The sequence below is a fragment of the Arachis duranensis genome, chromosome 4 (genome assembly GCF_000817695.3).
Source record: "Arachis duranensis cultivar V14167 chromosome 4, aradu.V14167.gnm2.J7QH, whole genome shotgun sequence".
NCBI classification, from domain to species: Eukaryota; Viridiplantae; Streptophyta; class Magnoliopsida; order Fabales; family Fabaceae; genus Arachis; species Arachis duranensis.
This window is the reverse complement of record NC_029775.3, coordinates 112,196,443-112,216,010: the sequence shown is the minus strand read 5'-3', so window position 1 is coordinate 112,216,010 and position 19,568 is coordinate 112,196,443. Positions and strand designations below refer to the sequence as shown.

The 19,568-nt window shown below is 30.6% G+C and overlaps 3 protein-coding genes across 5 annotated transcripts; 1 reads left to right on the top strand and 2 right to left on the bottom strand.

Annotated features, from left to right (window-relative positions):
- Positions 1–43: 43 nt before the first annotated feature.
- On the top strand, positions 44–4,951 carry LOC107485929 (uncharacterized). 3 transcript variants are annotated; one of them, XM_016106461.3, is made up of 15 exons: positions 44–164; positions 253–317; positions 443–571; positions 655–708; positions 811–933; positions 1,409–1,492; positions 1,565–1,683; positions 1,897–1,998; positions 2,184–2,300; positions 2,398–2,454; positions 2,911–2,977; positions 3,104–3,157; positions 3,886–3,975; positions 4,372–4,404; positions 4,673–4,951. In XM_016106461.3, exons 2-15 carry the CDS (start codon positions 300–302, stop codon positions 4,766–4,768), a joined length of 1,143 nt encoding a protein of 380 aa, XP_015961947.1. In that variant the 5' UTR covers positions 44–164; positions 253–299; the 3' UTR covers positions 4,769–4,951. The 3 variants fall into 3 exon arrangements, with proteins under 3 accessions (XP_015961947.1, XP_015961948.1, XP_052116952.1); XM_016106462.3 differs by having other exon boundaries at positions 151–169; XM_052260992.1 differs by lacking the exons at positions 44–164; positions 253–317 and having other exon boundaries at positions 510–571; positions 822–933.
- Positions 4,952–8,346: 3,395 nt separating this feature from the next.
- On the bottom strand, positions 8,347–9,852 carry LOC107485977 (uncharacterized). Its single transcript, XM_016106521.3, has 2 exons — positions 9,416–9,852; positions 8,347–9,169 (listed from the first exon to the last, which is right to left on the bottom strand). Exons 1-2 carry the CDS (start codon positions 9,488–9,490, stop codon positions 8,912–8,914), a joined length of 333 nt encoding a protein of 110 aa, XP_015962007.1. The 5' UTR covers positions 9,491–9,852; the 3' UTR covers positions 8,347–8,911.
- A 4,429-nt stretch (positions 9,853–14,281) lies between these two features.
- Positions 14,282–19,274, bottom strand: LOC107485976 (zinc finger CCCH domain-containing protein ZFN-like; the record flags this gene model as incomplete). Its single annotated transcript, XM_021141007.2, is given in 8 exon segments — positions 14,282–14,913; positions 15,448–15,765; positions 15,900–15,937; positions 15,940–16,087; positions 16,373–16,492; positions 17,324–17,386; positions 17,604–17,761; positions 19,203–19,274. Coding segments are annotated over 8 exon segments (1,176 nt in total). The 3' UTR covers positions 14,282–14,631.
- Between the last annotated feature and the right edge of the window lie 294 nt (positions 19,275–19,568).

Here is a 19,568-nt window from a genome sequence, read left to right as displayed (position 1 = left end):
ATATATATATAAGAGAATGAAGGAATATATTCTGCCGGATTCTCAGCAAACAAATAATATTAGAGAACCGAAAAATTTGAAAAAAAAATTACAAAATTTGATTTGTTTCCTTTCTGGCTCTGTATCTTGTTCTTATTCTTGTTCATGCTGTTGCTCCTATAAAGGTAAGGTACCTACTTCTTCACCCTATGATCAAGTAATAAATCTTTGAAACTAATTAATCAACTTTTTCAATTTGGTGCTAATTAACAGCTGCATAAAGAGAATTCATATAGAGCTCTTGTTCTGAATGCAAAAAAATGGTGTCACCAACTCGTGTATGCTACTCTTTAATTCCTTTATATACAACAATTTTGTATTTACCTATTTTCTTCTATGTTATGGATTAGTTGTTTATTTATCTGATTCGCTTTAATTTGTATACCATGTTATTATGTTGCAGCAAGAAATTTTAGATGCTGAATCAAGGAGTAGTAGAAAATCAAGGCCTTGTTTGATTTTCCCTGTGGCTTCTTTTCTCTGTGTTTTTTTGCTTGTTGCAACTTCATTCTTTGCAAAAGGATACAAACAGGTGTGTGCGCGTGCGCGTGCGTGTGTATATGTTTGTAAATCAAGTAATCAATTATTGGAGTTGACTTTTATTGATTTATGCAGAAACTATCAAGTTTTAGAACAAATTACCAGAATTTGGGAGTTGATAAATGCAAGGTTCAATCTGTTACATTACACAATGGTTTAGATTATGATTCTTTTTTGTTTTAATCATCCATGTTTTTCAGATGTTTATATTTGTTTTACCTTGCTTAGTAGAATCAATGCAGGCCTAGAGGAAGTGAGGCATTGCCCAAAGGAATAATCTCCAGCAGTTCTAATTTGGAAATGAGACCTCTCTGGGGTCATGCTGTTGTTCAAAAGAAAAATGTCAATATAGATGTAAGTTTTTCTCAACCATAACCCCTTCAAAGTTTGATTTGGAGCTTTTGATCGCAAGTTGTGTTTATTTATAAGTACCGAATAGAGAAATATAAAATTATATTTGATAAGTAAGATATAAACATAAACACTATGTCGTGAGATGCCGAATCGGCAAATTTTGTTTTTCTCTTGACAAAAGAACAGAAATACCAATAAAAGATATTTTTTAATTTTAATTTTTTATTATTTTTTATAATGATAATTTTTTATTATTTTATTTTTTTCATAAATTTTAAAAGAAAATAAGATAAATTAAAGTTTTCATAATTTATTCTATCTTATATTTAATTTATTTTAAAATAAATACAAAAATACTCATATTTATATTTATGTCTTTTATGTCATATTTTCCTTGTCATCTTATTCTGTTTTCACAGTCAAAGTTACATTCTGTTACATGGTTATTGACTTGTACACAATAATTATTTTACAGAAAAAGGAAAATGCTTCAAGAAATTTGTTTGCATTGGCAGTAGGGATAAGGCAGAAAGATGTTGTAAACAAAATGGTCACAAAGGTACCTCAGTGAGATCTTGTATGTGTCTAATTTGATCTGTCTATGATTATTCTAAACCATAAATTATTTCAGTTCCTAGGAAGTGGTTTTGTTGTGATGCTGTTCCACTATGATGGTGTTGTTGATGAATGGAAGGAATTTGAATGGAGTGATCAAGTTATTCATATCTCTGCGGCTAATCAAAGTAAATGGTATCTATATATTTCATCTCTTAATAATTTCCATGCCTTAATTAATTTAACATAGAAATTCATATGTAGTTAAATAATTTATCATGTTTAATTAAATTATTATTATATAATTTTTAATTATTAATTTTATATAAAATAACTGTATGTATATTTTCATTTTAATATCTTAATTTAAATATTTTCAAGAATTTATGTTATATTCTCAATTAATAGGTGGTTTGCGAAACGGTTCTTGCACCCTGACATAGTTTCAGAATATGCTTATATTTTTCTTTGGGACGAGGATCTTGGTGTTGAAAATTTTCATCCAGATAAGTATGGTTTTATCGTATTAAAAATATTCTATTAGATGTTATGTGACATTGACTAAAAATATGATACATATTGGGTTATATTATTGGTCAATATCACATGACATGTTACAAGCAATATATTAATAAAATAACATAACAATATTAATGAATTTTTTAGTAATATTTTTTGTGATTAAATGATATTAGGTATGTTTCAATCATAAAGAGTGAAGGGTTAGAGATATCACAACCAGCACTTGATCCTCACAAATCAATACTCCATCATCAAATTACCGTACGTTTGACTACCTCACAAGTCCACAGGTTCCACTATATATAATTATGATTATTATCAAACTAATTAATCTTAATTAGAGTAGTGATTATATATCTATGCTTATTGTCATGGTTGTGGAAGCAGAAGGACATACAAAGCTGGTTATTGTGATGAAAGAAGCACTGCTCCACCTTGCACTGGGTAAAACTTTCTCTATGGTCAAAATTTATATATATCTTTTTTTTTTTCCACGGTATCTTCCAATCCAACAAATCAAGAACTAAACCATCGCGGTATTGAGCTTCAATTAAGGGTTTGTCGCTGGCCAATGGGTTGCTGCATGCACAAGGCGAAATTCGAACCCCTGACACTTGATTAAGCGAACTAGTAAACTAACCACTAGACCAACCCAAATTGGTTAATTTATATATATCTTTCAACTAAATAATCAAACCTGTAATAGATAAACAATTAAATTTATTTTAAATAACATAATAAATATTTTTTTATAAGATTCTAAATACATATTTTTATATAAAGTGATTAATTTTATATGTACACGTAATATGATCGAAATATTTATAAAATGGAGAAAAGAAAAAAAATTTAGTTAAAAACTAAATTAATTAGTTATCATCTTGTAATGTTTGTTTTTAGATGGGTGGAAATTATGGCTCCTGTTTTTTCAAGGGAAGCATGGCGTTGTGTTTGGTATATGGTCCAGGTAAGTAAGTGCATCATGCACCATCATTTTTCTGTCTTGTGTTATTGCAACTAGCTTAATTAGTTGTGTGCTAAACATTATTAATCTAAGTCACATATGGTTTTACTTTGTTTTTTTTTTTTATAGAATGACTTGGTCCATGCTTGGGGTCTAGATAAACAACTTGGCTATTGTGCTCAGGTAAATATAAGTTAAATTTGTTTTTTTACATATTTTTATAATTATAAAATAATGGAGGAGGTTAATTAAGCTATTATGAATGGTTTTATACAGTTATTAGTGGAAATTATGCTCATGTGTGTTGTAGAAAGAAGTAAAAAACATGTTAGGGGCAAAATAGGTATACAAAAATGTGATTAAATGCAGGTAATTAAAATTCGAGTTAATACTCAATTTGTCTCTAAAACTTGACATCGAACTCAATTTGATCCAAAAGTAAGTCAATTGTAATTTTAAAGGTTAATTTGAGTCCAACTTTAAATTTAAAAATTAAATGAAATATTAATTCTTAAAATTCCTCTGTCCTTTATAATAGATAGTAGATAGTAGATACTAGATAGTTGAGTTTTATGATTTTTATTCCTATATACAAGCATGTTGAATATTCTGTTATGTCCTTTTTAAAATGGTATATCGAGACAAATAAATAAATAAATATATTAAAGAACACAAGTCTATTTGAAAAAGAAGATAAATAGTACAAAAATAGACTCTGACTTGGACAATTTTTTTTAAGAAAATAAATTATATCTACTAAAAGACTAGAAGTAGAGAGAAAACTGAGTCTACTTTTTGTATCAAAACATTTACCAATCATAAATTGAATCACATTCTGTTGTTTAATTTCTTTTAATCATTTTTAGTCTGCATTTAACTCTAACCTAGTTATGTATTATAATGGATGATAGGGAGATAGAACACAAAATGTTGGTGTTGTGGACGCTGAATACATAGTCCATTATGGTCTTCCTACTCTTGGTGGCATAAATAAATCTGAGGTCAGAAATAATTAAATTTTCCATCTTTATTATTATTACAATCTCGCTACGTTACCAACAACATTTCTGCCAACATCTGCCAACTCTTATTTATAATTGTATTTAATAAAAGTGTCTTTATAGATGTGTCTAATAAAAATATCTTTTTTATGGATGTGTTTAATAGAAGTATCTTTATAGATATATTTTTTGGATGTGTCTCTTTATATATGTGTTTAAAATATAATAATTAATCATTATTGGCAATAAGTTGGCAGATAATATATTGGTACCCTATACTTTTTCTTATTATTATTATTATTATTATTATTATTATTATTATTATTATTATGAAAAGTGCGTCTCTAATTCTATTATTAGCATTGGAAGTAACAATTATCTATATATGACTTACAGGCTTTATCTCAAGCAAAAGATCATAGAATTGATGTAAGTTACAATTTTAACACAATTTCTCAACACAAAACTATTGGCACATTATTCTTAGAAATTTTACTTTTATTCGTTAATTAGCATTTTTCACTTGTTTGTTCCAAAACACTTCCGCTAGTTGATAAGAAAGAATAACATCATATTCCTTTATGTAACAAAATTATATGCTAGACAATTTGAATATACTCTAATATTTATCTTCATTATTTACATGTGAATATTATATATAAATATATTATTGTTATTGGATTCAATAACAATGCAGGTAAGAAGACTTTCTTTCCAAGAATTAGAGATTTTTGTGAAACGTTGGAAAAAGGCCGTGGATGAAGATTCTTGTTGGGTTGATCCATTTCAATAGTCATAACTCATAACTAGATATATGAATTAAAGGGATTTTTTTTTATTATTATATATTTATTTGTGTATCTAGCATCAATTAAACACACACACACACAAAGGGTGGTCCTTAACATCTTATTATTGATATAGTAAAATTCTTTTGACAGTTTTGATCATGGAAGATTGTTATTATTATTACTAATATTCATCTCTTATGCATATAAAATGGTAAACATAATGGGTTAGATAGATCAATAATGAAATTACATGTTTGGCCCTGCTAACAATTATCAAATTAGTTATTTGAAGGGTTAAAATAAGAAATAAACCTCTTATGAAAAGTGATGGGCGTGGTGTATGAAATGTTTTATGTTAGTCATATATGGGGGGACAGAGATGATTTATTAGTTTATGTTCTCAGCCAATTTTAAATTATATATATATATTTGTCTCAGTGAAAGATCATAAGTGTTTTAAATTTGCATTATTTTATTAATTACATCAATAAAATAAGAAGCAACTGGCTATCAAAAATGGCAGTTGGACAATTGTGTTAGTTGGATAGTTAGCTTGCTAATTAATAGAGATTAATTTGTTATAATCAGATTAACAAAATTAGTTATTCATACATACATATACATATGTGACAACAGAATTTGTAATGGTTAAGTAAAATGTATAAAAAATGTACTGAGAACAGTTTTGTCCTCAATCTCCTTTCTTTCGAATCGTCTCCCTCTTATTTTCTACAATTTCCTTCTTCTTCCAATCAACAATTGATTCAGTTATGGATGCAAAACACAGCAGTTTCTTCTCTGTACTCTTTGCACTCTCCCAATTAGTCGAATAATTAGCTTATTCGTCTGTTTAAGCAAGTGTTAGAGGGTTTAAATTCTGCATTATACATGCGTTAGCTACAAATTCTTAGATAGAAATTAGATCCGTAACAGATTAATTTTTGACTTATTCAAAAATAGGGTGAACAACAAAAAAAACAAATAAATGAATAGTTGCAAAAAGATTTAGCATAATATATTGGTACCAAGTAATAAGTATTTAAATCCCATAGACAAACAAACTTGTGATAAGTCAAAGATATGAGTGTGAAAACTGAAAAACTGAAAAGAGAAAATGAGTCAAATTTAGGCATTTTTCCACCATCGACTAAGCATTAATTAGACTTTAATTAATTAAAATGGTTAACATGAACATAAAGCAGCAAAGTGAAGCGCATTATTGCATGCCATTTCTGCACTATACACTATATCAATCCACAGGAGATAACCAACATTTATTCTCTAATAATTCAGTAGAATATGTAGTATGTTCCCTAAATTTCTGTAATTCCACTTAGGTTTTCACTTTTCTCTATACTTTCGCTTAAAAAAAGAGGGGGAACAGAAACGAGGAATAGAAAAGAAAACTTATCATCAAGTATTGAGCTTAAATACAAAATATTTAAAATAAATAATGAAGAATAATGTGACTACCACAACAATAACAATGACTTATTCTACTAAATAGAATTGGTTATATAGATGAAACGATACCGTTGAATCTTATCATATATTATATATATTGTGAAATTATTTATACATAAATTTTTTTTAATCACTTTGTGTATGATCTTGAGACGATATACATGTATCACCCCCAAAATATATATGGAGAAAATTAATGGAATTATGCAGAATGTTGAAAGAAGAATTTGTAGTAATTCTTAGAGAAAATATTCAATTTGATCCCTAAATTTGCATATGAGCTTTAATTTAGTCTCTAAAATTTTAATTGCTTTTATTTAGTCTCTAAACTTTACGAACATGACTCATGTTAGTCCTTAAAACAATTTTTAATGTATAGATGTTAATAGAATACTGTCATGGATAAACGGACGCCACGCTAAACTCTGTAAAATAATGTTTCGGTTTTGACATTCAAATAACTCAAAAACAACATCATAAGTGGTGTTTATTAAAACTTTACCTAACAAAACAAGTGATACAACATTATTTTTTAATTATTTAAATTCCAAAATCAAAATTATATTATTTTACAAGTTTCAGTGTGACATTTGATTGTCCATTTCAACGCTTCATTAATATTTTTGAACTAAAAATCATCTCAGGAACTAATATGAAGCACATTTATAAAATTTGAAAACTAAATAGAGATAATTAAAACTTCAAGGACTAAATTGAGATTCGCGTATAAATTCAGGGACCAAATTGAGTATTAACTCTAATTCTTAAGAACTAAATTGAAAAATGTTATGCAAGAACTCAATAATGAATTTTTAAACAATTAAAGACTTCAAATTAGAACTTGAGTCAAATAATAAAAATAGTGAGAGTAATTTAACTCTTTTTACTTATTATTTCTGGTGTACAATTGTAGGTAGAATAATACTGAAGATGATAAACCTTTTGACTTTGAAAAAAGTACATTATTGGATAAGCTCATTTAATTCTTATCAAAATATACAGTTGTATGCAGCTCTACCCCCAAACCTAATACAGTTGTGGTCTTTTAAGATTCAACAAAAATAGTTCATCAATTAATTTTTTTTTTTTTTTGTTGAAACAAAATAGAAAATACCAATATGGTGAAGTAAAATAGTTTAACTTGTATTTGCTAGAGAACAACACAATTACACATGAACTAACCAAATAATGAGCACAGAAAATTAAGGCAAAAACCCATCATAATTTAATCACTTAAATTATGATTTGAACAGCACATGGGATGTTGCAAAATGAGGTCAGAAAGATTCTCAAAACACTATTCTCAAGACACCACATTCATATGCAAAACTAAATCCTTCACTAACATAATTGCAGCCATTAGCCTCATCCTCAAACTCTACTATTACTAATAAATACTTGGTATTATATTATTAATTATACACACACTTTAATGCTTATATATATGAAAATTCTTAAGTATTCCAAAAGAATTTGAACTTCCATTATATGTAAATTTCACTATCTTTATAACTGAAATCAAGGACTAAAATCACTGAAACACCAGTATTCATATAATACTTGAAATGCTTCCATATATATAAAAAGAAAAAGTTGATTAAAGCAACAAGTTGATAAAATGCAGGAAGCTTTAGTAGCAAAAGGCTAAGGGGGTTTAATTGCCCCTAGTCCAACCCCAACCACCCACCTAGCTTAATACTTATACAGTTGGATACACCAATATGCATTTAAATCATTTGGCATCTATATCTTCAACCATCACCAATTAAACACACATCAACCAAGAAGGGCTTTTTCAGCCAAAATTATAGCACTCTTTAGTCCCTCTCCTCTACCCTATCTAAGATAAGAGCAAAAAATAGCTAACCATATGCCCTCCCATCTAAGGGACTACCCCTTATATATATCAATTTCTTTGGGACCACTCAAATCATCAATAGGGCTCCCTCTTCTACTAATTCGCTTTGGTTATTACAATGTTGGTTACAACTTTCCTTTTGTTGCACTTGATTTGAAAACAAGCAATGTATACACTCATAGTTATCAAGATAAGACATTTGTTTAGTATGTCACAATAATATTATATGCTACAAAGTACAATCAAGAGAGAGTGAAATTGAAGCAGCAAAACATTACTAGACATAAATCTCACATATAATAACATTGAATAAACAAATCCTTACAATTTTGCAGTCTACTAGCATAAACAAATGAAATAATTTATAAAGCAAGAAACCCCAAAGTTCCTTCTTCTTCTCAACTTGCAAGTCTTAGCCAAAAGACATGCCCACTGAGCAATTGCATTACTATATTCATTCATAAAGTTAAAACTTATCATCAACCCCAATATCTCCACTTGAAGGGCAATCCTTCCTGATTCACTATGTACTTCAATATAATATATAATCATATAAATAAATATATAATGCTAAATTCTGACAATAAGACAATGTGCTGTTTCCATGACCCTCTCCCCCTAAAAAATCCCAGTAACAGCTTAAGAAAAAAAATATTCATAATACTAATGATAATTAATTGATTAAAAAAACAAATCAAGGACAGATATTCTCCACTTCTCTTCCCATTCACAGTTGAAACAGAATTAATTAAAAAGACAAACCCTTCACAATTTTCAAATTATTATAAATAAGAATTATAATGATAAAGGGGGGGATGGAATTTTAAAGATGGCATCCAAAGCAATTACAGGTCCTGGGAGTGAATGAACAGAATCCATAGGGCTTGTTTGGAATGTTGCAATTGATGGCATAGCAACAAGGAGAGGGCAAGCACACTCCTCTTGGACCACCACAGCAGGTGCAGAGAGCACATATCTGGAAGCTTCCAAGCTTCCTTCTGCTCTCATTCATCATCATCATCAACCCACTCTTCTTCCCTTCTTCCATCAAAGGTACCATGGGAAATGACCCATTTGCCTCCTAATCATAAAAAACCAAACTTTTTCAAAATTTAGCAAAACCCACATGGTAAAAAAAAAAAAAACCAAACTTTTTCAGAATTCAGTACTACCCAGATGAGAATTTTCACTAGGAACAAAAGAAAAATGCATCTAGATCCATGAACACATTACAAAAAACAAAGGGGTAAAAAAAAGAAGCAAAATTGGATGTTTATGGAGAGAGAGAGAGAGAGAGAGTGTGTGTGTGTGTGTAAGGAAAACTCACATGGATTAAGGTTGCTTCATTAGCCATGATGGAAACAAAAATGAGAGAGATGATGAGGCCATGAGAAGGAATCATGCTTGGTTGGTTGGTCACTTGAAAAATGCTTCTTCTGAATCTATTTGTCTTAGGTTTGTGTTACAGAAGGGGCTTTAAACCTTGTCCTGTCTGCAAAAACTTGAAATTGTTGTAATATATCATAAATGTGTAATTTTTGGTTCCTATTTATGTAGAAATGTTTGAGCTTTTGAACTAAACTGAACTAAAATAGCTAGCTTTTTTGCAAGGCTGAAGAGAGTAGAAGAGGAAGTACTAGAAAATAGAAAGAGTAGGCAAAATGGAACTATAATGAGTTGGAAGAGAGAACCAGAAGAAGCGATGGGGACAGAGACAGAGACAGGGACAAGGATAAGGACAACAACAAGAACAAGGGTTTTTCACTTTGATCTCACTCACTCATAGGTGTAAAAGGAATCAAGGGCACTATGCAGTTTATGTCTTTAAGCTTAGCCTTTTTATTTTATTTTATTTAAAAAAAGAATTAAATCTCTAATTTTGTAATTCCAAGAGAAATAAATTTTTAATTAATTAAAGTATAAAAATATTTTTTATATTTTAAAATATAAAATATTTAAATTTTTTCGTTTAAAATATATAAAAACAAATAAATTTTTAGAAAGTCAATTTTTTTTAATTTTCAAGTTAAAAAGTCAAAAATCTATTTTTTGTTTTCTTTATTTTTTTACTTGAAAGAGTTTTGTTAAAGCAGTTGTTAAAAATATAAAAAATATATTTTATGTAAAAATTAAATTTTTAATAACATTAGATGCATACAAATAATTTTATAAAATAGTATTTTTATTTTTTATGTTCTTAGTCCGGCATTAAAATTTCAAACCATATTTTTGTATGTCTTAAAGGCAGAAAATTAAGTGTAAAAAAAAAGTCTCTAATGTTGAGTGTGGACTGGATCTCATTACTTTGTTTGAGCAACCGCAAATTCATATTGAAATTCATAAATTATCCTAGACTAAATTTCTATTTTGGTCCTGAAATTCACGTGATTACTTATTTTGATTTCTGAAATTTAAAATTACCTGTATTGGTCTTCCAGATTTAAGTTTGGGCACCAATGTGATCCCTAGACTATTTTCAGGGATGATAAGACAAACGAAGTGCTAAGATGACACCCTCCCTAGTCCCTACCACGCTAGATGCTGCAACGACTAGCTGACGTGGCAAGAGTTGTATTTGTATCCAATGTAGTCCCTGAAACCCTAATTATCTTATTATTTATCTGAGTTATAATAACAAAATTTTAACGAGGGAGGACTAAATTAGATACAAATACAACCCTTGCCATATCAACTAGCCGTTACAGCGTCCAACGTGACAAGAAGAGTGTCATCTCAGCACTTTATTTGCCTAATCATCACCGAAAAGAGTCGAAGGACCATATTGGTGCCCAAACTTGAATTTGGAGGACCAGTATAGGTAATTTTGAATTTTGGAGACCAAAATGAGTAATCGCGTGAATCTCATGGACCAAAATGAGGATTTAGTCATTATCCTATTACAATTTTTTTTATACTAGGTATAAAGCAGTAGGACCTAAATTTTCAATGTATCAATCGAATTTGGAATGAGTAGTGCTAGGGAGCCAATGGTTTAAGTGTACAGTGGGCTAAATCTTTGGTCCATGAATAAAATGAACATCACTCATACTATACAGAATAACCATCCGGATATCATGATAAATAAACATCTCATGTCATAAAACTACTCATCCCAAAAACTTAAGCTAATTTTGGCGTTCACCAAAAATTGAACTCTTGACCTTTCGGATCTAGAACTCTAATATCATATTATGAAACCACTCATCCCAAAAGCGTAACCTGATAAGACAATGTAACACTAATGATTATATCTCTAATACTTCCTAAACCTCCATTGTACGCATTATACACTTAAGTCATTGACTCCCTATACTTTCCCATTTGGAATTATGTGTTTGACTCTCATCTCTTTTCATTTTACTACTTTTGATATAAAAAATATAATAAGTATTAAAATTTTGAATATTATACAAGAAATTAAACATTTGGTATTAGACCACTAAGCTCAAATAACACTACGAGTTCTTGAAAATAAAATGTTGTTTATAGATATTAGTGTATATTGACATAATGTATCTATTAGTTTATTTTTTTTATTAAATATGTATAACAATAAACATAAAGTATTTTTTAATAAGTTATATATAAAATAGTATTTGAAAAAAGAAACTAGACACTAGCTCTTTTCATATCTTCATTATATATATTTATAAATACAATCTTTTTTTTTTTTGAAAATAGGTCTCAAGAAGATATTTAACAAAGATATTAATTTATCAAAGAGAATAGTTTTCTCATTTAAAAACAAGATATTTTATTTTATATGAAAAAAAAAAATTAGACCTTCATTCCTTTAATTTACTCATTTCACGGACAGTTCATAATTTTCTCTTGGCCTTATTCCCATAGAGCCTTGAATTTCATATTTAATACTCAAAGGATTAAAAACGTGACATGCAAGGTAGACAATTTCAATATAAAATACGAGCACGCCTTTGTTGGTGTTTCTATGAAATATATCCCTTCTTTTTTTTCTAAACACATCCACCATTTATCTCCATTACTTTTTTTTTTTTTCTTCTCAAAGTTATTTAAGGGTGTCAAAATCGACTAAAATTTTTATATATGGATAATTTCAATATAAAATATGAAAATATTTAACCATTTTGATGTTTAACTCTGCTATAATAATAGTATAAAACATCATTGACGTTTTATAAAAAAATTATTTTAATTATGAAAAGATAAAACATCACTAGCTCAACAATGTATAACATATAGTTTAGGTCATCTTTAAAAAATTCGTCGCCTATAATTCAATATATAAAAAAAAAATTGTCAAAATCATGGGGAAAAAATTTACAGAATTTAGTAATTCAAAAAGATCCATCTATTTACAAAAGTAGTTGCAGATGACTTATTAATGATTAAAAAAATAGAGTCAATTTCAAATCATATCTATGAATAAATAATAAATAGCAAATAGGCAAACTAATCTTTATAACGAGTAATAAGTTTTTAACCTTTTATGTATTTTTTTTTTTTTAATGCTGGCTTTCCGAAATGCCCCTATAACTTTTGTATCCTTCATAATTAGCTTAGTATACACATAATGATGATGGATAATCATTCCTTTTTCTAACCAATCTTTTTTTTTTTAGCGAAGATTAAAACAGATATTCCCTGAGAATCTCAGTTCTAAAAATTTGTACATGCACTGAACTAGAGACAAAAGCTTGTGAATCCACAAAAAATAAATAAATAAAATAAAGATAAAAATAGATAAAAACAATGAAATAGCAATAATGGGAAAGAAAGAAAACAACCGTTCAAATTTAATCATCCTCTACTTTACATTATATATATATTCAGCATCTAGCATCTATTTTGGTGCTTATTATCCAATTCTTTCAAAATATATTCTCCATACAGAATATTTTCCCACAAAAGGAAAAAATGCAATCTGAACCTTTTTTCCCATTTTAATTAAAATAAAAAATAAACTCAAAAACAAATAAAAGGACCTATTGAGTGGTTCAGAATCTACATGATTCATAAGCCAACTAAATTAATTAAACCAAGGAAACACTCTATTCACATGAAATAGTATGAAGTTTCAAATTATGGAAACAAATTCAATAAATTGTTCTTTTCAAATATGTTTTCATTATTTGAAGAATACCTATTTAGGACACAGTTGTCAACATCTACAAAAATTGGCTTAGAAACGGACATGTCTCTTATCTTATGTCACTGTTTTGAAACCACAAAAATTATCTTAAAATTAGTCTAAGATAGAGACAATTTTTTAAGTTTGTCTCCAATATCTTAAGGAAGAAGGAAAAAAAACCAGCCCAGTGAACAAGTATCCTGTGTTAACCCAGGGTTCGGGGAAGAGCCGCATCCAAAGGGTGTAATATATGCAGTCTAAACTAATAATTACATCAGTGACTGTTTCCAAGACTTAAAACCGTGATCTTGAGGTTATATGGTGATAACTCAATCGTTGTTCCAAGACTCCCAAGAATAAGAAATATTAGCACAAATTGTGACATGACAATTTTCATCACAAAATTCTCTAAGAATCAGAAAAAGAAAGAAAGAAAGAAAGAATTGGCCATGTACCTGCATGAACTTATTCATAACAAGCATCAGACTCAGTGGCGAAAAATATCAAAGAACATGCATCTTTAGCCACAGAAATTGCTGCTGCTTTACAAAGCCTCCATGAAAAGAGATTCAAATTCCCAACTATGAATCTATGATTTAGTTGCATGTGAATTGTAAACCAAATTCTAAGCCAGAAAATGCCAAGATACCCACCTTTAACCATTCGGAATCAAAAGAGCGAGCACCTTCGGCCAAAACAACAGTCACATATTCTGCTTCTTCTGCCTCTAAAATTCACAGTTTAGATTCTTTATCCTTCAGCTTCTGCAAAATGAACCATGTTAAGGGCAATCAAATCAAGCAAACGAAATACACATATACATACACACATATATGCTAGGAAAGTATTGCTTACAGGTTAAGTTCTGAAACAGCAGCTTTTTTCGACTTTCGACTTGCTTGGAGTTGTGTTAAACTTGGCTAGGAATGTACAAAAAATATGAATCATAAAAGGATATTGAACATCCTACTATTGGCTGCCAGCGAAAATGATTTTCTATACACACAAAGTAGTTCGGTATAAACCGAACTTTTTTTTTTTCCGCAGAAAGTAAAAGCCTTTGAAATGAATTTCAGACCTGCATGAAACAAAGATTCAGCCAGGAGCCAAATTCCTGATTATTATAGATTTCCAGAAACATTTTTTACATATTGGCAAAATGTTAAATAGATAAACCAGTTTTAAGGACAGAAGAAATGTTCACATCAGGTTTTGAACCAAATGTGACAAGTATTTTGTGAAATTTATACAATCTGGCAGCATGAAATTCCAGAAAAACTGAATCCGGTAACCGCGGTCAATAGCAGGTTGGCAGAATCAGCTTAACATGAACTCTGTACATCTCCAGCAACGGGAAAATCGATTTACAGATTACCCTTTTCTCCCCTGAAAAAAATCGTAAAAGGCAGATGATGCATTTCCAAGAGACATCATTATCCCTCATCATCAATGTTATCATCACTGGAAGGAAGTTGTCTAGTCTCCGACAATGAAAGCCTCCTTGGCTTCGCAGAGCCTGACTCAACAAGTCCTTCTGGTGATAAATTTAATGCGGCGGTTCCTGATGAAGAACCCAACATTCGTCGTCCTGAAGCATCAGCTGAGGGTGATGTAGACATATTATAGGCAAAGATTCCCATGGGGTGGTCAAACTTGCAACTCGGGCCGAATTTGCATATACCATATCGCGAGTAAAAGACACACAATGGCTCTCCCTGTAGGAAATGAGACACTAGCTCTATCAGCTTGCACAAAATATCAATCAAAAGATTATAAATGTGAAGATAATAGAGACAAATTTTGGAAATAATATGCTAAATCAAGAAGCATAATTTGATCATACAGCAAGGAAAACGCATAATTCAAACAATTCAATCTGGTTGGCCTTGATCATGTCTTCTACCTTCAGTTCTATGTATGGTTCAAACCATTAAGTTAGCTTCAGATTATGGTTATACTTAAAACTGCAAATCTTCTTTGCCCAAATTCAAGTATTCATGCATCACCTAATTAATGCTCATGAATAATCAACAAAAGGATTTGCCATGTATTGTGATTTATACGATTTATATGATGTTACGCACAAAACTAGGACGCTATACACCCTAACATTTAGTCATTTTATGGTTACTAGTAACTCATCCTTCTCGTGATGGTATCTTGTTATTTTGTGTCGATAACTTCCGACAACTAACTTAATGAAACAATGACTTTGGCATGTAGTATTCAATAGCTAGAGTTCCACTTACCGGACGTAAAGGAAGGCCAATTGGACTCAAAAGACAATCAGGAGCAGGAATCAGCCTCTCACGCGGATGATGGAAACGACAGACTGCACCGAACTTACAATCTCCGGTCTTCATGTAGAACTGGCATTCAGGCTGGCCAGGTCTTTCAGGAAATATGTTCTCCCTCTGCAATGCATAGAAACCTACAGGAACTGATCCAGAACGGTATTGAGAATATGCTCCTTGGGATCCTGCATTTGCCGATTCGCCTTGACGAGAGGATGCATATGTTTGACCATTTCCAACTGATTGTTGTGTACTGTCTGATCCCATTTGACCCTGGAAAAGGTGCATGTTCCATTAGGATTCGTCCCAACAATGTCGAGTTCTCAAATCTAGACTCAAATAGCAATGCACAAATAATGATAGAAACAAAGCACAAAAGTGTTACATCATAAGAAGAATGATCTTACATTGTATGCACCCCAGCCAGGTACCGAAACCACTCCCGACCTGGCGTTGTTGGAGAATGAACGGTGGGGTAAACAGGAGAACTGCGCATTGAAAGCACCATATTACTTGGTTGAGGATGATGGAATTTGCAAGTGTTCCCAAATTTGCACTGTCCGGTTCTTAAATAGTAAGCACATTCCGCCTCATTCTGCATCAACAACAAATATATGTATGTACTTACACGACTAAATCATAATATCAACAATTTCGTAAGGGTTCGTAATACTCATATTGAATAGGATTACACAAAGAATACATAACTATTATCCAAAAAACCAAATTAGATCTTCAGTCTAAAAGTGTATCAAGCAAGTTATTGGTGTAAAAATAAATGAGTGATAAAAACAAAAATGGGCTGCAGCAAATTAATGAACATTACTATCTTAGCCTTAGATACAACTCATACAAATGTACACAAATCTGAGCAACTAACCGGGCGGAGTGGATAGCCTAAAATATTTAAAGCAACTCTTCCAGCAATCCCGGCCTTGTCTCTAGGATGATGAAACTTGCATGTGGCTCCGAATTTGCAAGTTCCTGTCTTCAGATAATACTGGAAAACACAACTCGGATCAGTATTTTGTAAGATGGTGGTTGATGTTTACAATATGAAGGTTCACACACACTATGTCAAGGCCAAAAATTAGTGCTTAGCAGAATAAGGTTGGCGTTAACATCAAATAAGAAAATCAAACAAAAACAACAATTTATATAGCTTGATATAAAGTCACCCCCTCCTTGTTCGCTGCCTATACTTCATGCAGACATCAATGATTAACTTAAGTGTTGGTGAATAAAGTTTTGTATTGTGTAAATATAAAGAATAGTTAGTTCTTAAGACAGACGAAGCGAAGAAGTGAACATCCCCACCCCACCCCAACACCCGCATGCGCGAAAAGAGGGGTGGGGGGGAGCACATCTGAACTAGAAATTATTTTAAACTATATTTTAGTCCAATGAAAACTAAAATTAAACTAATACAATATAAATGAAAATCAGTTGCCTCAAAATTTTTGATAGAGTACTGCATACACAAGCAAATTGAAATGCTGTTAACTTCCTACCCGAATTATGCCACTTTTCAGATAACTGCATATGAACCATTCTAGAAACAACAGTAGAGAAAATAGATGTACATGCAACTCCCATTAACATTATGATCTCCTTTGCCCTAGTTCCATTCACCAAACTGTTTGAAATTCCAAAGTTAAAAGATATTGTAGACACTTGTCATGCGGACTAAAGTAAAGGTCATCTGTAAATTGTTTTAGCCCATGCAAACTGCTATAGTTTCCAAAATTATTATAAAGTTCCACCTTAAAAAGCATGCACATTATAACAAGCAATATGCACCTTATGCACTCATTGAGAAACAAGTACATGCCTGACATTCTGGCTGCCCTATCCTTTCTGGGAACTCTCCTTTCATCCGTGCAGCGGCAATAGCCTTATGGTATTTGAAGAAAAACTAATCAGATAAGTGATCAAGACAAGGATCACAAAAGTACAGAAAAGATAATTTCATTCAAGTTTCAACATTTTATAACAGCTACAAACTATTCTGTTTCCTATGGAATGAAAGAATACAAAAACCAAATAATCATGTGTCAACAATCTTCATAACACTTATGTTATCAACTTAAAATCACAATATGAGTTTCTACCAGTTTCCTGTTAGGAGGATGGTTAAATCGACATGTTGCTCCGAATCTACAGAGTCCTGTTCTGATGTAATATGAACAATCTGGTTCTCCTGGATGCTCAGGATAAGGTCCAGGTTCCATCGTTTCACTCGACCTCAAGTTCATTTGCCACATTGCATCTGAGATAATGTCATATGAACAGGTCAGCTTCTCAAAAATAAAATAAAATAATCAAACTAAACCCGTCGAAGAGTGAAAGAATAACAATAACCACAATCAGAGTTCAAACTTAGTCTCATTATCATACTCTTCTGTTATTGTAAATCAATAAATCAAATGCAATATAAATTTGGCTCATGAAAATGCATAAGAAATGGAAGAATAAAGATTAAATCTTCGCATTGGTCCTCGATTTTGTGAGCATCATTCATTTTAGTCATTTCGATCTGTCGAAGACTAAAATGAATCATACTCACAAAGTCGACGACCAAAAAGAATCTTTACTCAAAAACTAGAAGAACTCCAAGTCATGCATGCTAGACAATAATGATACAATAAAGAAAAAAATTAAAAAAAAAAAACTTATGGGGGCCCCTTCTTACCATGGCAGTGGCATAAAGGGCCCCATCCTGTGAGAAAAAAAAAAAGAAAAAGAAGTTACTTGGATGAAATAAAAACTTCCAAGTACATTTTCTTCTCCAAATTGATATCTCTGTGCAAAAACCACACTAAAAACCAGTTTGGGAAAGCTATGAGCCCATGACTTTTCAAAAGCTGCCATGCCCTACTACTGTAGGTTCTTGGGGGAAAAAACTGGTGAAGACAAAGGCTCAATAAATGTTCATAGCTAAATATGTTTAAAAATCTTCCATAAATTGCACCTTGATAAATGAAGCAGTTTAAAAAGTTTCCATATATTGCTACCTTGATTAATGAAGTATCTAATAATAACAGGTTATCATGAAACTACAGCTACTTCAAAGTATTAAAACCCAAAAGTGCCCAAAAAAAAAAGAGAGAGACATATCAATAAAACTTAGTTATATGAATTAAAATTAAAAATTAAATAAAGTAAAGAGGTTTTGTTAAGCAATTCAGAGCTTGGAAAACATGCCATATCATTGATTGTGGGTTTTACCAGTCAAAATTCATCATCAGAAACAAATGGCATGGCTATAAGGATGACTATGAACATTCCCAAAGTGACTAATAACTAATAAGGAAGCATTGAAAAAAAAACTAAAAAATAACAAAATATTAGTAAAAAAATAAGATAGTTGTTGAACTTTTATGTGGAATACCAGAGACCAAAAAACAAGGGGCTAAGGTTGTTAGCTAAGGTTATCTCAGATCTCAGATAATAGCATTTGACAAATCCCACTAATTTTTGACACCCCCAAAAAAAAAACAATGAAATATGAAACAAAAAAAGGTGTGTGATGATGATGAATTATGATCATAAAAAAATTTATCAATTAATTAATTAATTGAATAAAAAACACAACATGATCAGAAATTAATATAAGGGGAAAAAATGAATAAAATATAATTCAATTGAATAGAATTGAGATTATGAGTTATGAAGAATGATAAGAATGAAAATAGAAGGAAGAAACAAACCTTGAGGGATGCCTTCACGGGACATGGGAATTGCAGCATCGAATTCCATATATGAAGATGAAGATTATTATTATGAGTATGATTAATATTATAATTATGTGTGTGGTTGGAGTATTTATACATGATTATGAAGAAGGTATGAGAATATAGAACCCCATTTGCACACAACACTCATTCATCAGTATCACTAAAACACACTCACTCTTTTTCTGTGTGTCTTTCTTTCTGTTATGAGATCAAGTTTCTTCCAACCCCAACAACAACAACAACATTAACTACATCAACAACAACAATAATAACACCAACAATAAATGATAAAATTTAATTATTATAAATAAAAATAATAATAAAAACAAGAGAGAGAGA

Coding starts and splice junctions, on each gene's coding strand:
- LOC107485929 (XM_016106461.3), top strand. Junction 934..1,408: donor AGAAAAATGTCAATATAGAT/GTAAGTTTTTCT, acceptor ATTATTTTACAG/AAAAAGGAAAATGCTTCAAG. Junction 2,301..2,397: donor ACTACCTCACAAGTCCACAG/GTTCCACTATAT, acceptor TTGTGGAAGCAG/AAGGACATACAAAGCTGGTT.
- LOC107485977 (XM_016106521.3), bottom strand. CDS start 9,490: ATGATTCCTTCTCATGGCCTCATCATCTCTCTCATTTTTGTTTCCATC. Junction 9,170..9,415: donor ATGAAGCAACCTTAATCCAT/GTGAGTTTTCCT, acceptor TTTTATGATTAG/GAGGCAAATGGGTCATTTCC.